This window comes from Dipodomys merriami, unplaced genomic scaffold (genome assembly GCF_024711535.1).
Source record: "Dipodomys merriami isolate MVZ:Mamm:240054 unplaced genomic scaffold, mDipMer1.0.p SCAF_3, whole genome shotgun sequence".
Taxonomy (NCBI): domain Eukaryota; kingdom Metazoa; phylum Chordata; class Mammalia; order Rodentia; family Heteromyidae; genus Dipodomys; species Dipodomys merriami.
The window spans coordinates 63,524,280-63,550,330 of NW_027204492.1; the positions used below are offsets into that span (position 1 = coordinate 63,524,280).

Below are 26,051 nucleotides of genomic sequence, written 5' to 3' on the forward strand. Positions count from 1 at the left end.
CTTTGAACTCAGATCTCAGCCTCCTGAGTGAGCTACTGGTACCTGGCTCCTCTTTTTTTTTTTTTTTTTTTTTTAAATAAAACCCCAAAAACTTTGTTTCTTTAAGGGAAGAGGTATCTGGAGCTTTCTAGTCCAGATTTTCACTGTTGTTACTCAATTCCTCTACTATTACAATGCATTGAAAATCTCTGGACTCTTTCCATTAGTGCAGCTGCCTTCTTGCTTTGCTTCCCAAGCCACTACTCATTTGTTGTCTCTTGCATCAGTCATAGTCATGTTATCATCCTCAGGTTCACATGAGGAGGGGGCTGGAGTCCCTAAGCAGCACCAACCTTTGCAGAAGAGGGAGAGGAACATGTGAAAACACACTCAATGAAATATGAAGAGAAACCTGGGCACTGGTGGCTCATGCCTATAATCCTAGCTACTCAGGAGGTTCAGATGTGAGGATCATGGTTCAAAGTTAGCCAATGCTAACTTTGAAAGAAAGTCCATGACACTCTGTATCTTCAATTAACCATTTAAAAACTGAAAGTGGAGCTCAGGCTCAAAGTGGTAGACTACTAGTCTGGAGTGAAAAAGTTTAGGAACAGCGCCAGTCCCTGAATTCAATCCCTATGACCACTGGTAGGGGGGAGGTGGGGGGAGGGGAAGAGTCACAGTTCTGGCAACCCAACTGATTTCATCTCCCTTGCATTGTAAACAAATGATTTTTTTTACACAGCAATTTCTTATCTTTTTTTTCCTTTTTCTTTTTTTTTTTTTTTTTACCTTTCCTTCCTCCCTTCTTCACTCCCTCCTCCCCCCCCCCCTTCTTTCTTTTTGTTGCAGTCCTGGGGTTTGAACTCAGAGCCTGAGCACTGTTTTTTGCTCTGCCACTTGATCCACAGCTTCCCTTCTGGCCTTTTTGGTGCTTAATTGGAGATAATAATGTCACTGGCTTTCTTGCCCAGGCTTGGCTTCAAACTGTGATCCTTAGATTTCAGCCTTAGACTAGCTAGTATTATAGGTGTGTGCCAATGGCAACTGGCTCTCTTCATATTTTTGACATAATAATCCAAATGACTGTCATAATAATGAGTCATAATTTCTGAAATCCCCAAGTAAAACGCCTTCACAAAGGCTTCCATGTTTGTGAGTAAAGTCAACTGAGAAACAAAATAAACCTGGGTGTTATTAATTCCACCAGCTCCCTGAAGGTGGCAGCAGTATTCTATGAATTAGAACTGTCTACATGTCTTTTTTTCCCCTTCAGATTTGGAGGAAAAATTTTCCAAGCAGAAAAGATAAAATGTTTTTCTGCATCCTTTCTCCATTGATTATGATCTTTAAAACAATCGTTTATCAGTGTGATTGGTGAAAACTTTCATCTCAGCATTGTGTTAATTTGTATTTCTGTCATAAACAGAGAGGCTAAACCAATTTCTGCATGCCTCAAAGGTTTTCTTCTTTCCTGAATGATTTTTATATCCTTTACCTTTATGTTGAGATTTAATTTTGTGGCCTTTCCTTTTTTCTCATTATAAAAATAATACGTCTGCACCGTAGAGAGTCAACTGAACTTAAAGAAAATTTAAAGGGCCCACATGCATACTAACAAGAGACAGCAGCCTTGATGTTTTAGATACATTTTTACATTTTATGTTTTCCCCACTTTTGTTGTTCTTTACCTATTTCATGTTGTACATAATTTCAGTCTCCATCTTGTTCATATAATTATATGGTGATATTTCCCATGCTATTATTAATGATTTTTAAGATGTCTTTAGTTTATGACTTTTATTTTTTTTTCTTCCTTTTGTCCAAACCAGGACTCCAACTTGGTATTTGATGCTTATCACTCATTGGCAGGTGGCCTACCACCCGAGCCATGCCTCCAACCCTGAGTTTATGATTGTAAAAGCTATTCATTAGTACTGTTCACAAACCTTGGCAAACCTAAGATAATCTAATTAGTTAAACAGTTCGTTACTGAGTGCTGGTGGCTCATTCCTATAATCCTAATTACTCAGGAGGCTGAGATTTGAGGATTATGTTTTAAAGCCAGCCTGGACCAGAAAATCCATGAAACTTTTATCTCTAACAACTAAAAAGCTGCAGGTGGAGCTGTTGATCAAGTGGTAGAGTGCTAGCCTTGAGTGAAAAAGCTAGCTAAGGAGGATAGTACCTTGGCTCTAAGTTCAAACCCCAGTACTGGCACACACACAAAGAAGAAAAGAATGTAATCCTGCAGTTCAGAGATGAATATTCTTAAGCTTTTGGTGGATTTTTTCGGCCCCTTTTCTATGTAAGAATTATATGTTTTTATATCATTAATGTGATACAATGCAGTTTTACATATACTATTCTTTAATTTTACATGTGCCACTAAAACCATTTTAAAAGGTTATGTTTGTTATTAGCTGTAATTTATTCTTTAATTTCTTTAACAATCCATTGTTATGATTATTAAAAATTTCCCTACCATTTCATTATTCAACACTATGTCACAGTGGAATGTTGAGTACAAAAGTCTTTTAAGTTTCTGATTCTTACCTTATTAAAAAATCCCTGATGTGAAATTACTGAGTAAAATATTACAGCCATTTTATAAAATGCCATAACAGTAAGAATTACATGAATGGATCTGCTGTTGTTAACTAGACAAATCACACTTGAGTAGTAATTTCAATCTCACTATTTATAATTTAAAAAAAAAAAACAACCCTATTTTCTGACTGGGAGAGTGTGATGGAAGGGGTGACATTGTCCAAAAAGAAATGTACTCCTTAGCTGACTTATGTAATTATAACCCCTTTGCATATCACCTTTATTATAACAATTAATAAATTTAAACAAGAAAATTGTATTTTCTTTTATCTTCTTTTTGGGTCCTAGGGATTGAGCCCAGGATGTTACACTTGCTAGGCAAATGTTTTACCACAACTTTTAAAATTAATAACCCTAAGTTCAAGTAGCTAGTATTATAGGTGTGTGCTAATAGCACCTGGCTCTCTTCATATTTTTCACGTAAAAAAATCTAGTGACCATCACCTGCGTCATAACTCGTGAAATCCCCTAGTAAAATGCCTTCACAAAGCCTTTCATGTTTGTGAGTCAGGCTTGAACTCATGGCCTAGGCACTGTCCCTGAGCTTCTTTGCTCAAGGCTAGTACTCTTCCACTTGAGCCACAACTCCATTGCTGACTTTTTGATGGTTAATTGGAGATCAGAGTCTCACAGACTTTCCTACTCATGCTGGCTTCAAACTATGATCCTCAGATCTCAGCCTCCTGAGTAGCTAGGCTTATAGGCATGAGCCATCGGCACTGGCTTTAATAACTACTTTAAGCTCAATAGGAACTTAATTTCCTCCTTTGTGAATTATTTCATGTACTTTTCCTGTTTATTATGTTTAATTGTTCTTTAAAATCTTTTTTCCCCCCACATTATTTTATGTATATTAAGCTTTAATTAGAGATGTGTTTTGTTCTAGATTGTTTTAGATTCAATTTGCTTCTGTTAGTTTTGTTTTCTCATTTGGCTGATTATAAATGTATTAACCATTATTGTTAAAATACCAAACATATTTTAATATTTATTTAAAGAAGATAATGAAAAACCAAGTGTATTCTTTCTGTGTTTCAGAGATAGAAAAAAAATACTGGAACTAAATCCTAGTTTAGTTCTGGTAGGTAGTAGTTAAGTATAGGAAGTTGAGACTTTATCTTTTGGAATGTGGTAAGCTAAGTCTTCCCATGATCAATATGCTTCAAATAAAGACCCAAGGCTATATGTGTTATCCTCCCCACTGAATTTTGCCCCTAATGTTGTAGAGATGAGAGCAATCAAATTAGCTATAACTATCAGGGAACCTCCTGATGTTGGTGGTAAAAATAGTAAACATTTACCCAATTTTACTGTCAGGCACTGAAATCAGGATTCATTCAATCTTCACAATTCTGTGAAATACATATTATTATTCTCTTCATCTTATAGATGGGAAACTGAGGCATAGCTGGAGCATTAAAGAAATCCCAGGGACTGAACTGTTCAGATACAAATCTGAAAATAGGCCAAACCTAATGATCATTGCACTTTAGAGATTATTTTTTATCTAGACAGATGCTGCTTGGTGATAGAGGTAGAACAGTACATAGAGAGCTGAGGCATCTGGTGAGGAAAGATAAATATTGGTGAAAATGTGGTGTGGGAGGAGAAAATGATTAGAATATGCAGTATGAGATTCTGAGACAAAACTTTATCCTTATTGTTCAGATCATTGTTTCTGAATGAGAGTAGTTACTAGTTAAAGTATAAAATGAGAAATAATTACAGTTTAACAATTAAAAGTAAATTGGCTTGAGTGCCAGTTATAGAGGTTGAATCTCAGAGCCTGGGTACTGGCCCAAAGCCAGAAGTGGAGCTTTTGCTCAAGTGGTGGAGCTTTGAAGCAAAGATGCTCAAGGATAGTGCACAGGCCTTGAGTTCAAGTTCCAGAACTGGCACAGAAACAAAGCCAAAAACAAAAGAACCCCAAAGCAAGCAAACTTATCCAAGAAAAAAAAATCAAGACAAGATTTTACTAAGTAGCCCAGGCTGGCCTCAAGCTTGGAATCCTCCTGCCTCAGCCTCCAAAGCGTTGGGATTATTGGTGTCTGCCACCACATGTGTTTTCTAAGATAAAATTGTAGAACAGGGACTCTGAGTTATTGAAGAAGAATCGTAAAGAAGGAACCAGTTGGAAGAAGAGCAATGGTACCCCAAGAAACCAATTATGCACAGAAATGGAGGGACAACAGGTGAACAAATGCCGCAGTGGTGTTGACTAGATACTATGTAGAAAATGAATTATACAACTTGTGGGTGAGGGTGGGAGGGAAAATGGAGAGAGTGAAGGAAGGGTTGACATTGTCCAAAAAGAAATATACTCATCTGATTTATGACACAGTAACCCCTCTATATATCTTTATAATAATATAAACTATTGAATAAGAAAGACCCCCAACTATTAGTAAAAATAACCTCTACTCAAAAAGGGGCTTTAGAGATCCAGGCAGCTGCTTTAATGATCAGCTTCACACTCCTGGTTCACCCTTGCAAATATTTCCATCCTCAGAAGTTATACTTTAAATGTAATTAGAGGAATATGGAACAGTGTTTGATGTGGTGCTTGTTATAAAGTAAGTGCTATGTAAATGTCACCTGTTATTACAATTTTCATTCAGATTATTAAAAAAAAAAGGCTCTTAGACTTCTTCTATCAGGTCTCTCATTGCTCCAGTCCATCATCTTTGCAGCGACTTGCTATAGACTTGTCACTGCAGCAGACAGGACATGGGCTGGATTGCTTTTCACACAAGCCACTGTCTGGACTGCCAAATACGCCTGGTGAAATACTTGGAGATCTTTCGTCTCTCACAACTCAAGACATTTGCTGTCGCCTCTCAGTTGCCCAGCAACGAATAATACTCATTTTGAACAAAAGAAAGGATTGACAGTGTTAGATTTTACCTTAGGCCTATGCTTCTAGAAAACAGGTCCAATTAATAAATCCTTCCAGGAGCTGGAGATGTAGCTCAGTGGTATAGTGTTCCCCTAATATGCAAGGCCTCAAATACAGTCCCTAGCACTATGAAAAAGCAAAAGCAAAAAATAAAAAAATAAATCACTAAAGAAATCTCCTTTTTGTTTGTTCTGATTATTCCCACCTAGAGTCCTAGCAACTTAGGAGGCTGAGATCAGACCATCTCGGTTCAAAAACCATCCTGAGCAAAAAGTCCATGAGATTCCAGATTCCATTTCCAATTAACCAGCGAAGAATGCCAGGATGGAGATATGACTCGTGATAGAGTGCTGCCATGTGCAAACAAGATGAGTGAGAGTGAGTCCCAGAGTTCAAGACAGACAGACAGACAGACAGACAGACAGACAGACAGACAGACACACACACACACACACACACACACACACACACACACACACACACAGTGCTGCCATGTGCAAACAAGATGAGTGAGAGAGTGAGTCCCAGAGTTCAAGACACACACACACACACACACACACACACACACACACACACACACACACACACACACACACACACACACACACACACACACACACACACACACACACACACACACACACACACACACACACATTTTCTTTTTCAGGAAATGCTTATTGTGAAGAACTATACTGTCCCCTGTGACTTAGGTATGACCTCTTTGTTCTCTGTAACAAAGCTAAACAAGCCTCCAAATTCCCATTCTTTTGTCTCACTTGGAACTTCCTGACGGTTTGGTCCACTCACTATACCTGCTACCATGTCTGAGTCATATATAGTAAAGCCTCTCTCCTTCCCCCAGGCCCTTGGAATTATCTCAGTCTGAGCCAGCACACAATCACTCAAAATGGCTCATTTCTTTTTCTCAGGGAAAAAGCATTTCATAATCAGCTATCCAATTACTATACCCTTTCATCCTGATTCTTCACTCCCAATTATTTCTAGCCTGCTCATTTCTGCTTATAATCGGTTATAATAAATTTAGTTTTTCAAAACAAGAAGCCTTTTTCCGGCTTTACTTTTGGAACCCAGATTTCCTGGCCAGAGGTTCTCAGTATTTCAGTAGCTTCCCCCAACCCCTGCTCTTTTTTGGAATGAAGAGGGGAGTGTATGTGCCGGGGCTTGAACTCAGGGTCTGGGTGCTGTCCCTGAGCTATTTTTACTCAAATCTTGTGCTTTAACACTTGACCTACACTTCTACTTCTGGCTTTTTCAGTCATTAATTGGAGATAAGTCTCAGAGACTTTCATGCTCGGCCTGACTTTGAACTGCGATCCTCAGATCTTAACCTTTTGAGTTGCTAGGATTGCAAACATGAGCCACTGGTGCCCCACATGAGTATATATTTTTCAATTTTTTTATTTAAGTAGTTGTACAAAGGAGTTTTAAGTCCACAAATCAGATTATGAGTACAATGCCCTTCCATCATTCTCCCCCATCCTTGGATATATGTTTAATAGAAAACTGCTTTGTTTGCTGGGGCTAGGAAAGGAGCTGAATAAAACCCTTTCTTCTTGTCCTTTTTTAGGATAGGGGTGGTGATCAGTCTAGCCATCAGACCTAATTACAAATCAAAAGACTCTTGGTTCCAATGGAAGGTTAAAGATCCAGTGACAAGAGGCCCAACAACAGTGAAAATGGAAGTGAAAAGACAAAAAAAAAAGACATTGTCACTTACAGGTAGGTTTCAGATAGCAAACCCTTGCTAGCCACATAGGTAACTTTGTTGTAGTTTTATATAACTCACTCCCTGGAAAGTGCCAGCATCAGTCCCCGAAAGAACTGCTCTGGAGAATGAACAAACTAGTGTAAACGTCCGGAGGGAGGATTTTTATAAGGAGGTCTTAGATTTAGTTACTGTCAGCATGCCATGGGTCACAGCAATGTCATGATGCATACCCATAGTCTTGTACTCTCATCCCTAGCAGTTGATTTCACATGGTTTTTCTTTGAAGCCATATCCCTTGCTGCCTAGAGTCTCCATGCTTTACTTTCACATCCTTCTTTTTCCTATTAGTGAACCTCACCAGACAACCTTGAAAGCAAGACAAACAAGTGATAGATCAATCAATATCTTGTACTAACCTCCTCCCTCATCCCCTCTGGCAAACTAGGCCACTTGTTTCTCTTTTAATCATAACTGGAAAAAAAAATACTTCCTGGAAGTTGCAGGCATAGAGTAAGAGGACAGAAGCATTGGTCATTAAAACAGTGGCTTGAGCCACTGCAGTGTCTTTCCAAGACCTAAAGCCACTCTGTGAGTCATGAGATTATTTTCACTGACGGTTGGTGCTCTTGATGGTACTGCTGTGTTCATAATTGGTTCCCTCTTTGTCTTTTTCTGTAATAGACTGAATTTGTACTTAGACTCCTCCATACCTTACCCGTAGGGCCCCAGGCTTTTTCCTCTTTACCCAGTACAATCTGAAAGACTTTGTTTGAAAAATAGAAAAATCATAAGTAACTAGCTCAAGAAGGCTTTAGCCTAGAGTCTCTGCTGTTTTCCTGGGCTCCATAACATTTTTTTTTGGGGGGGGGGGTGTAGGAGCTGTTACTCAGGGCTGGTTACTGGAGCCTCCCAGCCATAAGGCCTTAGCTCTGAGTTTAAAATGCTCACCTACATTAAGAGAAAATGAGTCAAGTTTGGTGTTTCATGTGGTACTCCCAGGAGTTGGGAGCTTGATGTTGGAGGATCTCTAATTCAAAACCAGCGTAGGCTACTTATTACCTTAACAAAAACAAACAAAAAAAACTGGAAGAGCTGGGCATCAGTGGCTTACACTTATAATCCTAGTTACTCAGAGGCTGAGATCTAAAGATTTTGGTTTGAAGCCAGCCCAGGCAGAAAACTATAACACTCCATCTCCAAATAACCAGCAAATAAGGCTGTGCTAGAGACATGACTAAAGTAATAGAGTGCTAGTCATGAGCAAAAAAATCCAAGTAAGAGCTTGAAGTCCTGAGTTCAGGCCCTGGGACCAGCACCAAAACAAAAAGAGAAAGGGAAGAGGACAAAGGAAACAATATGAGCATATTTACAGTTTGGGCTAAATATGGGCAGAGAGTCCATATTTGTCTCTGCCTTGCCCATAGCAGTTTTATACCTTATTAAAAAGCAATGGAACAAACATGCTTCTGTAGTGTGGGCCCTAGTGACTGGAGATGGAGTGGAAAGAGTCCTTGCCACAGGAACCATTTCCATTCTCAGCATAGTATTTCCTAAATGGAGATGAGAAAAGCCAAGTTTAAAAAATCAAAGGCTAGCCAGGTGCCAGTGGCCTGTAATCCTAGCTACTCAGGAGCCTGAGCTCTGAGGATCCCAGTTCAAGGCCACCTGGGGAAGGAAAGTCTATGAGACTTTTCTCCAATAAACCACCAAAAAACTGGAAGTGGTGCTGTGGCTCAAGTGGTAGAGCACTAACCTTGAGCTAAAGAGCTGAGGGACAACGCCTAAGCCCAAAGTTCAAACCTCACAACAGACAAAAAAAAAAAAAATGCTAATTTTAAAGCCCCTTTTACTGGCCTTGCCTTGCACAGGCCAAGCATGTGCTTGTCTATGGAGCTACACTCCCAGACAGCTCCATAGCATCTGTTCAGTAGATTGTGAGTGCTTGTTTCTAACCAAAGATGATCACGACTACATCTGTAGTTGAGCATATTGAATTCATTATTCATTACAGTAAAGGAGAATACACAGTAACAAGACTATTATTGTCTTATGAAGAGAATGTTTGAGAGGCTGAATAATATGACTTGAGTTTGGGCTTGGGAGTGGGTTAAAGGAAAAGATGCTCTACATTTGAATATTTTAAGAAGTAGAGATTATTCTATCATTGCATATCTCAGTAATTAGTAGAGAAGTAGCAGAGAAGATGTTTTTCTGTTTTTCTCAGATTGCAAAATGACCTTGTTACTGTCTATGCTTAGACAAATTGATGGAGTAGTCTTGTTTCCTCTCACTGTCTTCTAGTCTCAGAATGACCTTGTCTTGTGTTGGTGTTTTATGAGATTGTGTCTCTTAACAATGTAACAAGGTCTTGCTGTGAATACCTGGCAAGCTTCCAACATGACTCAAATTCTTGAGGGTCACCAGTGTTTCTTCCTTGGGCTTTAAAAATACTATAATTAACCAACCACTGAATCCAAATGCTACAATGCTTACCATCTATGGGTTGCCCCTCATTCTGTCTCCTTATATCATTCTAGGACCTAAACCACTATCTTGAATTTTCTGATCATTGTTACCTTATTTTATTTTTACAATTTCACATCTAAGTTTAAAATTTATATAATTGTACATGTGTATGAACTTAAGTAGTTCAACAGAACTATATTATGCTGTATATATTTTTCTGGGACTCGGTTTCTTTTTTTTTTTAATTTAATTTTATTTTATTTGAGAACATACTGTACAGAGGGGCTACAATTACATGGGCAGGACAATGCATACATTTCTTACCAAGCATTGCAGCCTCCTCCTTTGTTTACCCTTCACCTCCCTTCCCAGCCTCCCCCCTCCCCCCGCCCAATTATACCCCCCTCCCCCCCCCACACCGACATTGTAAAGTTGGTTTTGACATGACATTTTGTACTTCTCATTGTTGCAACAGGTCCACCTGAATCCTTAAACGACTTGTTTGTCCCCATCTCCTCCACATGTTATACTGAAATCAAATATAGTGAAAGCGGGGGTTACACTGTGGGGGAGGTGGGACTCGGTTTCTTGTTCCCAGATAAGGATCCCCAAAGAGCACTAAGGAGCCGATTTCAATGCAAGTACAAGAGAGTCGTTTATTACAGCTCCAGCCAGACTCACAAATCTCTGACATAGCAGGTCAGAAATTGTGAGCCCCGACCCTTCCTCTAGCAGGGTTTTTATAGGATTTTTAGGGACTTCTATGACAAATCATATCACACCACGGGAAAATCATAAAATAATTCTAAAAGATGATTAGTGTAACCAGTGGCAGGAACCAACCAGGTACTGGGGATTGGCTGGTTCATGGGGTTGATGCTCTTCAAAATAATTGGCTAAAGTAGATGGTCTGAGCCGCGACTGAGTGGTCTTTAACTTGCAGGAACTTCTGGAACTTTGGGTTTTTCCTGTTATCTGCTGATTAGCTGTAGTTAGTGGAATTTACCATAGAGGATTGTTCCTGGAATTTGGGCCCAAGGGGATCAAGGGGAGTTGCTGACACATTTCCCAGACAAAATGGAATCCAAACCTAAAATTGCTATATTTCGTTCTCACAGGTTCTCTCATACAGTATTATTTTACTATGACCAGTCTATATTGCATGTATTTTTAGTTCATTCATTGGCATTGTTTTGTAATATTGCATTGTATGAATTCACCACATTTTATTGATCAGTTCTGTTTTCAGGAATGTTATTTTAATGCTTTTCCTTTTACAAATAATGCTTAGATGTATTATTAAATCTTTCTCTACATGCTTAATAGCTTCTTCTGACTATATACCTAGCCAAAGTACTACTAGCTTATATACATGTAATATACATGTATGTGTATGTATATATGCATATGTTATAGATACATATACATTATATAAGTATATTAATGTATAAAACATTTTAATATAGTCATGTTGTTGTAAGGTAAATCATCCCAGAAGTCACATTTTAAAATATAGAATATTGGAGTCTTTATTATACAGTTAACAGGCTACAGGCCGCCAGTTGTTACAAAGGCATGCAGCACGCAAATACACATAACACAGCTAGGAAACATGCTAAAGAGGAAAGAAAGAACAAAAACAATACCAACAAGCCAATTCAGCTCCAATGGAGAGCTGAATTGGGACTCCATGATGACTGGAGCGAGCCAGGAGACAGGACACAGGACACAGGACATGATCATGGAGACACACGTGGCATGGAGTCCTGTGGCTAGGCTGGTCTGGCTAGGCTGCCCAGGGAGCAGATCTTCAGGAAATTCCCATTCCCAGGCACTAGACTGACAGATTCAGTAACCTATCAGCCAAGTGCCTACATCTGCCTCCAGGGGTCCAGGGCATGCCCATTACCTGCGAGGCAGGTGATGGGGGGGGAGGGGGTTCCTTCCCCCAACATGAAGACAAGATGCCAGACCCTACCATCTACCATGTGGTCAATATGGCACAGGCCAGACCTGGCCTCCTTAACTCAATGTGTCTGTTTATGTGTATATATAAAACATCAGGTATCATGGTTCACACCTATAATCCTAGCCACTCAGGAGGTTGAAATCTGAGGATCTTGGTTAGAAGCCATCCTGAGCAGGAAAGCCTGTGAGACTTTTATGTCCAATTAATTAAAAAAAAAAAAAAGTGGTGCCATGGCTCAAGTGTTGGAATGCTAGCCTTGAGTAAGAGAAGCTCTAGGACAGTGATTAGGACCAGAGTTCAAGCCCCAGAACTAGGAAAAAGAAAAAAAAAAGTCAGTTGTTTTCAAAGCGGGTTGTATAAATTTGCAGTCTTGCCAACAATAACTGTATTTGGGCTTCTACTGAAACTTGCTGTGGATAGTTTTTAATGATACACATGAAACCTTCGGGCAGTAAAGAAGACAGCATTGTTTGACTAATCAAGATGAGGCTTTCAACAGGCCATAGCTATAGCTGTCCTTGTCTCAGCATGTCTTTATGGAAACCCAGAGTTTACTCAGCAGTCTATTAAGTGGTGCTTGTAGAACTAATAGATTCATAAGTGGCTTTTATTTCTTGAGGGTGAGGGGATATTCATAGATTATCATTTCTTTGGGATTTTGTTTGTTTCCTTTTTGTTTTTAATATATAGTAGAAGTAAGCACAAAACATGTAAAATACTTTATCCATAGCTCAATAGATTAATAATAGTCATCATAACTAAAACTTTAACTCTTAACCGTCAGCCCATTACTATTATATGTGCTTGATATCCATATTTTAATTTTCAAACACCTATGCAATAGAAAGACAGTGTCACTTCATAGACCTGACTTTTGACTTGAGATAGACCATTGTTCAATAGAACACTGTGAGTGAGTTTGTTTGTGAAATTGTGAATGAACTTTATCTTAATTCTTACACTAAGTTACGAAATTTCCCAAAAGTTTATTAGCATTAAAAATTATCTTAGTGCTGGGCATCAGTGGCTCATACTTGTAATCCTAGCTACTCAGGAGGCTAAGAGCTAAGGATCCAGGTTCAAAGCCAGCCTCAGCAGAATGTCCATGAGACGCTTATCTCCAAGTAACCATCAGAAAACTAGAAGTGGTGCTGTGGCTCAAAGTGGTAGAGCACTCTCCGTGAGCACAAAAGCTAAGGGACAGTACTCAGACCCTGAGTTCAAGCCCCAGGACTGACAAAAAAAAAGTTATCTTAGTTTTATTCCTTTTCTTCTTTTTTTTTTTGCCACTCTTTTTTTTTTTTTAGCACTCTACCACTTGAGCCTCAGTGCCACTTCTAGCTTTTATGTGGTACTGAGGTATTGAACCTAGGGCTTCATGCACGCTAGGCAAGCACTCTACCACTAAGCCACATTCCCAGCTCTTCGTTTTAAAAGAACTAAGACTGCCTTATTTGGCCACATGATAGTACACTAGTTATTACTATAATTTATAATATAGTATGTATTATTAAATAAATATATGTATATTGTATATACCATAAAATATAGATAAAATTATAAAATATAGATAAAAAGAAAAACATGCTTCCAGTGTAACTATTGACAACACTTCAGTTTATTTCCGTCTAGCCAGTCAATTATGAAAAATCTGTGTCCTAGAAAGCGGTTTCGAAACAACCTTTTGGTTAAACTTGTATGTTATGATTTTTTTCTTTTTTATTAGCATAAGTCACTTCTACAAAGGGGTTTCACTGTGATAATAACAAGCATGAGCATAGTCTACTTTAACCAGATTCACCCAGTTTTGTTTCTTAACTCCCTCTCCTCCCTTTTCATTTTAAAAAGTTTTTGGTGGAATTTATTATATTATTTTCATGTCAGTTTGTGTGTGTGCATGTATGCTAGTACTGGAGCTTGAACTCAGGGCATGGTCTCTGTCTCTTAGCTTTTTTGCTCAAGGCTTGAGCCACAGCTCCACTTCTGGCTTTTTGCTTATTAATTAAAGATAATAGTCTTAGGGACTTTCCTACCCAGGCTGGCTTCGAACTGTAATTGTCAAGTCTCAGCTACCTGAGTCGATAGGATTAGCTTACAGATGTGGAGCCACTGGTGCCCGACTATCTTCTGACTTTATTCATAAATCTAATAATTTAAATTCATATTTTAAGCTTTATATAATATGGTATGCATTTTACTGTGTGAATATATATCAAAATATCCTGTTAGAATCCTGTTATGCATCTGAAATAGATACAGTAAAAAGTGTTTTATTTTCTCTAAGCTTTTCAAACAAGCAACATTTCCCATGTAACCAATCAATTCTATTTTATTTAAGCGTATAAATTTTATGTCTTAAATTATCCTAGACACTCTAGTATATAACAAAACTAATAATTCTCTTAATACCTTTGACCTCAATCCCACACATTCTACATCTCAAGCTAAGGTGTAGGGTTGTGTTTTTTTGTTTTTGTTTTTTGCCAGGCCTGGGGCTTGAACTCAAGGCCTTTGCTACTGTACTGTAGCTTTTTCACTGGTACTCTAATACTTGAGCCACAGCTCCACTTCTAGGTTTTTGGTAGTTAATTGGAGAGGCGAGTCTCATGGAATTTCTTGTCCAGGCTGGCTTCTAACGACAATTCTATGATCTCAGCCTCCCGAGAAGCTAGGATACAGGCATGAGCTACCAGCACCCAGCTTATTAAATAGTTTTGAAATTGATGTTAGCTGGGTTCATTATTTGATTTTTCTCCCACAACTTTTTTTCTGCATTTTTAAAAAAATACAATTTTATTGTCTTTATTAAGGTGTTGTGCAAAGGGGTTGCCATTTCATAATCCAGGTAATGTATACATTTCTCTTTTGGATGTTGTCACCCCTTCCTTCATATATATATATATATATATATATATATATATATATATATATATGATTTTATTTTATTTTTGTTGGTTGTGGGGCTTGAACTCTGGTCTTGGGCACCATCCCTGCACTCTTCAGTTCAAGGCGAGCTCTCTACCACTTGAGCCAGAGCGCCACTTCCAGGTTTCTAGTGGTTTATTGGAGATAAGAGTCTCATGGACTTTCCTGCTCGGGCTGGCTTTGAACCATGATCCTCAGATCTCAGCCTCCTGAGTAGCTAGGATTACAGGCTGAGCCATCGGCACCCGACTGGTCATGTGTTTTTTTTGAGACAGGTTCTCACTTTGCAGCTCTGATTGGCCTCAAATGTTGAGATCTTCCTACCTAACCTAAGTGCTAGAATTACAGGCCTTCACCAACATTCCCAGCTATCTTTTTTTTTTTTTTTTTTTTTTTTTTTTTGTCGGTCATGGGGCTTGAGCTTGACCTGGGTGCTGTCCCTGAGCTCTGCAGCTCAAGGGGAGAGCTCTACCACTTTGAGCCACAGCACCACTTCTGGTTTTCTGGTGTTTAATTGGGTATAAGATTCTCATGGACTTTCCTGCTCGGGCTGGCTTTGAACCACAATCCTCAGATCTCAGACTCCTGAGTAGCTAGGATTACAGGCGTGAGCCACCTTCGCTTGCCTTCAGCTATTGTTCTTTAGTCCAAAACACAAGAGACTCTATGTAGAAAAGATTAGTTTCTCTTGAGATCAAAAAGCCATTATTCACTTTAATTTTTTCATGCATGTTTACATTTCTTATGAGTATTGCTAATATTGTTGTTTTCTTGTTTAGGTTTCCTTGCTTCTTAAAAAAATTTAGTAGCTTCCCGTCTAGCTCTAATATATTTTAGTGCCATTCTTTACAACCTTATCTAATCTACCTTTATCACATTGTTTGAGTAAATGGAATTCTTTAATATTTCCATTTTTTTCTTTCTGGCTAGCACAGAGCTTTCATAGATATTTAAAATAGTATCCAAGTAGAGTTTATATATCATGTTGATATTTGTTTTGCTTTATGGTACTGTTTTGTAGTTTCTAGTAGTGAATGTTTATGCACACACATATGTATGTGTGCACGTAGGCATACGTACATGTATGTATAAGTATATATGTATTATATATATATATTCTTCTGAAAATTGTATTTTCTAGCTACTTGTTATATTGGATTTTAATGAGGGAAGGGGTGGTCAGTTGATTCATTTGTTCATTTTAAGACAGGCTGGCCTTAGTCTCCCAAGTTCTGGGATTACCGGTGTGCACTACCTTGTTTAACTTCTTATTAACTAGGTTAATATATAATGAAGGCTCTTACAAAGTGCATCAGTTACAATTCTTTCTGCTGAAAGTAACAGAAAAATCTCAAATTAAAATGATTTAAAGAACAAAGATATTTTATTTTGCTTGTATATCAAGAATTACTAGATAGGGAAGGAAGCTCCAGGGTTGGCTGAATTAGGCTCCAAGAGCACAGCCAAAAATACATTAGCTTTTAACATTGTCTAGCTGTCTTTGAGGGTCACAAAATTGTAACAATTCAAGTGTCATATATAAGTCATCATATAACAGTGCATAAGAGAAAAAGATAGGTAAGACTCTTCCTATGTTTTATTTATGTATTTATTATTGTTTATTTATACTGGGGATTGAACTCAGAGACTTGCACTCAAGTACTTTACTATTTTATCTGTTCCCCCCCAACACACCATGCTCTTGTTTGGTTGGTGTGTGTGTGTGTGTGTGTGTGTGTGTGTGTGTGTGTGTGTGTGTGTGTGTGTGTGTGTGTGTGTGTGTGTTGGTTTTGTGTTTTTTTTTGTGTGTGTGTATGTACTTTGTGGTGGTTGGGGTGTGTGTGTGTGTGTGTGTGTGTGTGTGTGTGTGTGTGTGTTGGTTTTGTGTTTTTTGTGTGTGTGTGTGTGTATGTACTTTGTGGTGTCCCTGAGTCCTTCCTTCCTTCCTTCCTTCCTTCCTTCCTTCCTCTTCTCTTCTCTTCTCTTCTCTTCTCTTCTCTTCTCTTCTCTTCTCTTCTCTTCTCTTCTCTTCTCTTCTCTTCTTATTTTTTTTTTTTGGGGGGGGTCCAGTCATGGGGCCTGAACTCTGGGCCTGGGTGCTGTCCCTCAGCTCTTCAGCTCAAGGCTAGCACTCTACCACTTGAGCCACAGAGCCACTTCCGGCTTTTTTCTTTTTGCTTTTGTAGTGCTGAGGAATCGAACCCAGGGCCTCAGGCATGCAAGGCAAGCACTCTAGCACTGAGCCACCTTCCCAGCCCCCCCCCTTTTTTTTTCAAGGCCACAGTATGAGCCACAGCTCTACTTCTGACTTATGGGTAATTAATTGGAGATAAGAGTCTCATGGAGTTTCCTGCCTGGGCTGTCTTTAAACCCTGATCCTCAGGTCTAAGCCTCTTGAGTAGCTAGGATTACAAGTGCCACTAGCATCCAGCCCTGTGTTCTTTGTGTATGTGTATGTATGCATATATGTGTGTGTGTGTGTGTGTGTGTGTGCGCGCGCGCGTGCCAGTCTGACCTCAGGGCTTGAACACTATCCTTGAACTTATTTTATTCAGAACTAGTGTTCTACCACTTGGGCCACAGCTCAACTTGGCTTTTTCTTCATAGTTCAATGGAGATAAGAATCTCACAGATTTTCCTAGGCTGGCTTTGCATCATGATCCTCAGATCTCAGCCTCCTGAGTAACTAGGATTACAAGCGTGAATCAACAGCGCCCAGCCCTGTGTTCATTTTTTTTTTTTAACAAGAGCACAGATTTACTTTATTTAATTTTCATTAGTTTAAATTCTGGAAGGGTACAGTATCACATGGATTCTGTGTCCAATAGCTTTAGCAGGAAGGATGCTTCAGAATTTGGCACGAACCATGCCACTGTTTCCATGGGCACGCATTATCTTTCCCAGATTACTCTGGCTTTGTTAGCTTTGCCGCCAGGAGTCACTATGTTGTTTTTTGCTTGGTATACATAAGCACATCTCTTGCCCAAGTAGAAATCAGCATCACCTCGGGCATAAACGCCTTCAATTTTAAGGAGAGCTGTGTGTTCCCTTTGGTTCTGGAGACCCCGCTTATAGCCAGCAGAAATGGCCTTGCACCATAGCCTTCCAGACATTTTGCCTTTTAGAAATCCTGTTCCCAGCAGGCCTCCACAGGCTCCAAGATGGCGGAAGAGAGACTATGTTCATTTTTAATGGCAAGAACTCCTTCAATGCATTGTTGGTAAAATAATAAATTAGACCAGTTCCGAAGGAAATCAGTATGAAGGTGCCTCAAAAGAGGAGATTCTACAGTGCTACTCCTGGTTATATTCCTGAAATCAGCTTACAGTAGAGACACCTGTATACTCATGTTCATCACAGCATTGTTCACTATAGCCAAGTTATAGAAACAACCTAATGCCCATCAACAGACAAATACATAAAGAAAATGTACATGTACAAAATGGAATTTTAGTCAAAATAAAATTGTCATTTGCAGGAAAATGGAAGAAATTGGAGCTCCATCATATTAAACAAAGTAAGCCAGACTTGGAAAGGTGCAGATTTCATATGTGAAAGTTGGATTTTTTTTTTAATGCACAGGAAAGTAGAAGACTATTTGTGAAGAGAAAGGGGGGATAAAAAAGGTTTCTGGGGTGTGAATATGATCAAGTACATTATATTTACATCTATGAAAATATAATTTGAAGTGAGTGTACAAAACAGGTTTAGAGAATCCTTATGATGAAATTAATTTGAAAAAAGTTTTCCCCAAATAGAAACGTAATCCAAATCTATCATCATGAAAAAGAATAAGATTGCTGTGATTGTGTTAGACTAAGTAACAATTACCTCTGGTAAGACATGAGTAGAAATAGACACCCTTATAGAAATAGACACCCTTACCATCATGCTTAATGACTAGTATTTGAGAATATGTAGCTACCATGATTACTTAACCAGTATCCTGTCATACATATAATTTTGGCAATGCTATAACAAATATCTTTGTATATTCACTTTAGTACGTTTGGCTAAATAATTTCTTTTTTTTTTTTTGTGCCAGTCCTGGGACTTGAATTCAGGGCCTGGGATCTGTCCTTGAGCCACAGCGTCACTTCTAGCTTTTTATGATTAGTTTATTGGGGTAAGAGTCTCACGGACTTTCCTGCTCGGGTAAGAGTCTCACGGACTTTCCTGCTCGGCCTGGCTTTGAACCATGATCCTCAGATCTCAGCCTCCTGAGTAGCTAGGATTACAGGCATGAGCCACTGACACCTGGATAAACGATTTCTTTAGTAATTCTTCTTCCTTGAGAAAATGCTGGGTCAGAGTATGGTATTTTTGATTATGCATTCCATAGATGTTGCTAAATTTCCCTAAGAAAGAGTAATGCCAATTTGTATTCCCTCTAGCATGTTAATAACACCTTTGTCTGTAAAACCTTAATCATTTCAACTGTTTCCAAAGTAAATGAAAATTGATATCCAATCATTGTTTTATTTCTATTTACAGAAAATTCTGTTAGACTTCATCTTCAATTAACCAACACACAGCTGGGCTGGAGAGATGGCTCAAGTGATAAAGCATCAGCCATGAGCAAACAACCTGAGTGAGAGCAAAAAGCAGTGAGTTCAAACCCTGCACCAGGCAGAAAGAAAAACAAAAAGAGAACTGCTGTTTTTATATGATTGCATAGAAAACAATCAGCGTTTTAGGTTTCAGTTTTTAATATGTAGTGAGTTTGGAATTCATCATTCCTATTGGTTCAAGAGAAATCAGAATAAATGGAAAATGAAACTTCCTTAGACTCATCAGAGAATCAGTGTCACAGGGCAAACCACAACCTCCAAAAAGGAGGGAGATAGGTGAATCCAGAGCCACAAATATACTGTTTACCTAAAGCAGAAGCTACTAGAAACAGACTTGCTGGAACACCTCAGCAAAAAATGCCACACTAGAGTTAGAGGCATAGCTTGAGCCCTTGCTCTGTACAATAAAATTCAACAGATAAATGGCTGAAGGTGAAGTACAGAGGAGTTTTTAGGTTAGTGAAACTGTTCTGTATTGTATTGTAATAGTGGGTATATGATATTATATATTTGTCAGAATCCCTAGAACTTTATACCAAGGAGTACATGTTTATACAGGTAAAATTTGAAAATCACTTAGGAAGTTGGGTGATTCCCATTATGACATACAGAAGGTAACCAGACAATTTCAATGTATTAAAGTTTCTGAATTAGCCTCACACTATAAAAGGATGAAAAAACAGAATCAGGGACTAAAGACAAAAGAAACTGTACACAAATTCTGCATTCTTATTGATACAGATGTTAGCACATGGATGGGACTGAACAATTGAATAGTAGATGTCAGCTGGTGGGAATCGGGTTTCTTATTTGGAAACTACAGATAAGCAGAGGAAGGAAGAAGCAATCCCTATGCTGGTCTATTATAGAATCAATATTAGCCAGGTACCTATAATCCTAGCTGCTCAGAAGGCTGAGATCTGAGGATTGCAGTTTGAAGGTAGCCCAGGTAGGAAAGTGACACTCTTCAATTAACCACCACCACCACCACCACCACCCCCCACAAAAAACAAAAAAAAAAACCAAGGAAGAAGCAACTGTGGCCCCAAATGATAAAGCACTAACTAGCCTTGAGCAAAAAAAACACAGGGACAGTGCCCAGGCTCTAAGTCAAGCTCCAGAACTGGAGAAGAAAAAAAGAGTCAGTCAGCATGCTGCACAAAAAGCTGCTGGCTGGTGTTTTATTCCTGTCTGTTTCTGCCACATTAACACAGTGTGGGCTTAAGAGCCTGAGATTCTGAAAAGGTGTAGTCAGATCCTTAAATCCCCTAAATGCAATTTAAATGGTTATTTGCTAGTGGGAAATGTCCCCTGCATTCTAATGCCTAGATTTAAATAACAATAATAAAGAAAATGTCAATTACCCGCTGGTGGCCTGCTCCTGTAATCCTATTCAGGAGACTGAGATCTGAGGATTGTGGTTTGAGGCCAGCCCAGGCACATATTTATTTCTAATTAACCACCAAAAAGCCAGAAGTGGAACTGTTGCTAGAGTGGCAGCCTTGAGCAAAAAATGTAAGGGACAGTGCCTAGACCCTGAATTCAATCCCAATACTAGCACACACAAAAAGAATCTGTATCAATTGATGTTTAGCTTAACATAGCTATAGATGCCAATATATGGCAGTATTTACATATGTTCTTATATAGAGGAGTTAGTATACAGATAAATATTTCCTTGTTTCATTAGCCAAGAGCTTGTCTAGAAGTAACAGTGTCCCAGTGCTAATTAGCACCTCCAGCCATCAGATCTTATTCTCTCTCTCTCTCTCTCTCTCTCTCTCTCTCTCTCTCTCTCTCTCTCTCCCTCCCTCTCTCTCTCTCTCTCTCTCTCTCTCTCTCTCTCTCTCTCTCCCTCCCTCTCTCTCTCTCTCCCTTTTTTGCCAGTCTTGGGGCTTGAAATCAGGCCTGGGCACTGTCCCCAAGCTTCTTTTGCTCAAGGCTAGCACTCTACAACTTAAACCACAATGCCACTTCTGGCTTTTTCTGTTTATGTGGTACTGAGGAATTGAACCCCGGGCTTCATGCATGCTAGGCAAGCACTGTTCCACTAAACCACATTCCCAACTCCAGATATTACTTTCTACTATCATTCTCTACTTAAAGGAATAAGAGCTCCTTGAAGAACGATTGACTCAACTACTGGGATAGGATTCCTAATGGCCAAAGCTGGAAAAATTTTAAGACAAAAAGTAAGTATTGGGTGATAGCCTAAATTATAAAATAAGTGTTTATGGATCCATACGGATTATGGATCCATAATTATTGAATTAAAATATAAATTAAAGAGAAATCTTCCATGCAGAATTATTCTGAATTATTTATGAAGATGCCAGTCATTAAATAGAAAAGCCTAACTCCTTAAATGTGAACTCTACATAATGATTTCTTTGTAAAGAGTATAGGTTAAAAAGGGGAAAAGAATTACTTTATATTGGAGAAGCTAACAGACACTACCTTAGCCAGTTGGTCAAGGTCAACGTCAGGAATGAATAAATGTGGCTGGATGTGGTAGAGAACAATCTCAGCTACTCAGGTAGCAGAGATCTGAAGGTTGGAGGTTCAAAGCCACCCTGGGCGAAATGTTAACAAAACACTTCACTTAATAAAGTGGATATGGGTAGAGTTCTCCTGTAATCCTTTTACATGAAAGATGTTAGGTAGATCAAAGTTCAAGGCCAGACACAGGCAGAAATGGAAGATCTTAGCCAAGTGCCCATGGCTCATGCCTGTAATCCTACCTGAGAGCTGGTGATCATACTTCAGAGCCAGCCCAGGAGAAAAGTCCATCTGTGAGACTTTTTTTTTCCCTTCCCCTCCATAAATTATGCCAACATCAAATGCAGTGAAAACGAGTTATACCGTGGGGGAGGGACATACAAAGCAACAAAGAAATCATCTTATAAATATGTTAGAAACAATTGCAAGAAAGAAAAAAACATTTGAGTCCTTATCTTGGGGTTCATTTTGCCTAACATCAACTTATCTGACCGTTTCTGCTTGTCTTGGATGTATACTAGTAATTGCAAATAAGGGAAACGACTCTTTATTTTCAATTAGCTACCCCCAAAATATAAAAGTAGATCTGTGTTGCTCAAGTAGTAGAGTTCTAGTCTTGAGCAAAAATGTTCAGGGACATCACCCAGGCGTTGAATTGAAGCCTCTGGACTGGTGCAAAAGAAAAAAAGAGAAGACCTAGTCAGAAAAATAACTACAGTAAAAAGGGTTGGGAACATGGCTTAAGTGGTGGAGCACCAGCCTAGCAAGTACAAGGCTTTGAATTAAAACCCTAGTACCCACGCTACCCCACCCCAAAACACACACTAAATCATATTGATAGTGTCATACATAGTGAGAATGGTACTTTACCTCTGTAGCTTTTCATCCCAAATCCATAATCTTAATAATACTCAAGAAAAAAATTAGTTGAGGAACTGGGCACTGGTGGCTCACACCTGCAGTCCTACCTACTTAGGAAGCTGAGCTTTGAGGATCAAGGTTCAAAGCCAGTCTGGACAGGAACATTCATGAGACTCTTTCCTCCAATAAACTGTTTTAAAAAGCTCAAGCGGTGGAATGCTAGCCTTGAGGACAGGAAGCTCAGAGACCATGCCCAGGCCCTGAGTTCAAGCCCAAGACCAATACACACACACACACACACACACACACACACACACACACACACACACTGACTTGAGAGGCAATCTACAAAACACATGGCAAGGAATTTTCTAAACTCTTAAGATCATCATAAACAAGGAAAATCTAAGAAACTGTTGAATGTCATAACTAAATGTAATGGACATCTTCACTGAAATCCTGGGACAGAAGAAGAGATAGATTCATTCATGTCACAAATGACAGAATTTCCTTCTGTTATGGTTGTGTATATTTGTTACATTTTCATGGTTGTTTCAGTAAGATAGGAAGGATAAATTCAGAAGACCTATTGCAAGTCATGGTGGTTATAGTTAATAAAATATATTGTAAAGAATAGGGATCACGTTCATCATCCCTCTGAATGTCTTTTCCAAAGCTTTTCTGTGAGAACACCATGTGTACTGAGTATGTGAAACCTTAGAATAGTCTCCAGTGAAAGAATGTTATTATAATTAAGACTGATTTCACAGAGACAGAGTAACAGGAATTTGAAATGGAATTTCAATCACCAAGGGGAATTATTAAAGTATTTTCATTTTAACCTCATCCCTCTCCCCATGTTGTCCCCTCCCACATCAGGTTCCCTCTTAGTAAGCAGAGCCCCTGGCTGCATCACCATAGCAACCAGCAGCTAGGGCCAATTAAGTTATAGCTGTGTAATTAGACACCTAAGTTGATTATAGAGACCAGAATACTAACCAAGGAGACAGGCTGCAGGAAGGAAAATAAAGCAGATTTTAGCTGGAGAGAAATGGGCAATTGAGTAGTGATGAGCCTGGTTGTTAACACCATGGCCTGTTCCCTTAAACATCAGGCCAGATGGGGGCATTAGGCCCCTTCAAGAGGGCCTAAGGGATTCCTCTTCCCCACTGTTATCTCTGACACTCAGCTGTAAGCATAAATTCCCAATGGTTTATTGACAGTTATTTACCTGCCTAGTGTTTAAAGCAGTGTCAGGACCATAGTAAGTAATGTCACTGATGCCTAGACAATCTTGCCATACTTGTCATGGGTCCTGTGGACCACTGTGCTTTAATGCATGTGTTCAATCATTTGGGCTGCTATTTTCTTCAGCCTTGAAACTCAGCTTTCCCAATTTTGTACAGTGACTGATTAGTCTAAAGGGTTTAAAGCTATTTTCAAAGTTACAGGTCTGTTTTTGTTGTTGCTGCTGTTGTTGTTATTATTACTTTTGTGTGATTATCCAGTTTTCTCAACACTTACTTGCTGAAGTATATTCTTGGAATCCCAAGAATACTGAAAGGCAAGAGTTTATTTCTGGGCTTTCTACCATATTCCACAGTTTTCATTAATTTGGCTTTATAATAAGTTTGAAATCAGAAATATAAGATGTCCAAATTCAAAATTATTTTGGTTATTTGAGATTCTTACCAGTTTTGAATACTTTTTTCTATTTATGGGAACTGTTATGGTCATTTTGATAGGAATTGCACTGATTCTCTATATTGTTTTAGAGAGTATGGCTATCTAAACAATATTAATTGTTCTAGTCCGTGAGCATGTGTGCACCTTTATATTTATTTATATTTATTTTCAGCATTTTTTAGTTTTCAGTGTTTGTCTTCTACTTCCTTTTTTTTTTTTTTTCTTTTATGTCACTACAGGGTCTTGAACTCGGCCTTGGTGCTCTCCCTTAGTCTTCTGCTCAAGGCTGGTGCTCTACCATTTGAGCCACATCTCTGCTTCTGGCTTTTTGGTGGTTAATTGGACAAACAAGTCTCTTGAATTTTACTGCTTGGGCTGGCTTCGAACTGTGGTCCTCAGATCTCAGCCTCCTGAATTGGATTACAGGCATGAGCCACCAGTGCTTGGCCTTTCACCTCTTTAATTCAGCTTATTCCCCAGTATTTCATTTCTTTTGAAAGTATTATATATGGGTTGTTTTCCTAATTTATTTTTGGGCTTGTACACTGTTGGTATACAGATATGAATTGCATTTTGCTTGTCAATTTTGTGTCCTGCTACATTGCTAAAGTCATTTATTAGCTCTAACGTGATTAGAGGCATATGCCACCAAGACTAGCTATACTTCATTTTCTTCCTTTGAATTGATCTGGTCTCCAGTTTCTATGCCTTGTGTTTATTGAATATTGTCTATTTGGAAAAATAGCTACTATAGTTGTCTTTTTAGACTAGCTTTATGTCTGGGAAAACCTTTATTATGCCAATTAGAAATGTGTATTCTGAGCCTTGGGCATTAGCCTGAGGTGAAAGCTTAAAGCCTTATCATCTCTTTTCTGTGTGTTTTATCTGGGTCTTCACTCATGCTCTTTTCAATTTCCATATCTACTTGGCTGCTTTCAAATATCTTAGTTTCCAGATGGGAAAGGAGGGGTGGGGAGGGGAGAGAAGAAAGAGGGAAAGGGGGAGGAGAGGGAAGAGGGAAGAGGAGGGAAGGTGGAGAGAGAAGAGGGGGACAGGAAGGGATGAGAGAGTAGAGAGATGGAAGGGGATATAGGAAGGAGGGAGTGAAATGAGGGGAGAGGAAGGAATGGGAAGGGGAGGGGAAATAGGGAGAGGAGAGGAGGGAGAACTTAAATAAAATAAAAATAAAAAGTAAGCAAAAAACCAAAAAACAACAAAAAAAATCTTAGTTTCCAAAAATCTCACCCCAGCTTCTCCTCAGAGATGTATTTGTTCTATTGTATTTCTCCATGTATACTTTATTGCTCTGGGATATGTGGGTCTTTAGTCCCTCAAGCTTTTTTTTTTTTTTTTTTTGGGTCCGGTTGTGGGGCCTGAACTCTGGCCTGGGCACTGTCCCTCAGCTCTTCAGCTCAAGGCTAGCGCTCTACCACTTGAGCCACAGCGCCACTTCTGGCTTTTTTCTTTTTGCTTATGTGGTGCTGAGGAATCGCACCCAGGGCCTCATGCATGCAAGGCAAGCGCTCTACCACTGAGCCACCTTCCCAGCCCTCCCTCAAGCTTTTTTTTTTTTTTTTAATATTATTTTATTTTATTTGAGAACATACTGTACAGAGGGGCTACAATTACATGGGCAGGATAATGCATACATTTCTTACCAAGCATTGCAGCCTCCTCCTTTGTTTACCCTTCACCTCCCTTCCCAGCCTCCCCCCTCCCCCCACCCAATTATACCCCCCCCCACCGACATTGTAAAGCTGGTTTTGACATGACATTTTGTACTTCTCATTGTTGCAACAGGTCCACCTGAATCCTTAAACGACTTGTTTGCCCCCATCTCCTCCACATGTTATACTG

General features: G+C 39.1%; 1 protein-coding gene and 1 pseudogene across 15 annotated transcripts in view; one reads left to right on the forward strand and one right to left on the reverse strand.

The window, feature by feature from the left end:
- The window catches only part of Magee2 (MAGE family member E2), a 157,277-nt gene that overhangs the window by 74,340 nt on the left and 56,886 nt on the right, over positions 1 to 26,051 (forward strand). For 9 of the 15 annotated variants that reach the window (XM_070040167.1, XM_070040172.1, XM_070040165.1 and 6 more), the window contains 3 exons: positions 7,077 to 7,228; positions 19,072 to 19,184; positions 21,255 to 21,340. In XM_070040167.1, coding sequence (XP_069896268.1) covers position 21,340 — 1 coding nt within the window. In that variant the 5' untranslated portion in view covers positions 7,077 to 7,228; positions 19,072 to 19,184; positions 21,255 to 21,339. Of the gene's footprint in view, positions 1 to 5,694; positions 5,864 to 7,076; positions 7,229 to 19,071; positions 19,185 to 21,254; positions 21,341 to 24,433; positions 25,176 to 26,051 lie in introns of those variants that run through there. The other 6 variants (XM_070040171.1, XM_070040166.1, XM_070040170.1 and 3 more) reach the window with 4 other exon arrangements.
- On the reverse strand, positions 17,359 to 17,735 carry LOC138839500 (large ribosomal subunit protein eL33-like; annotated as a pseudogene).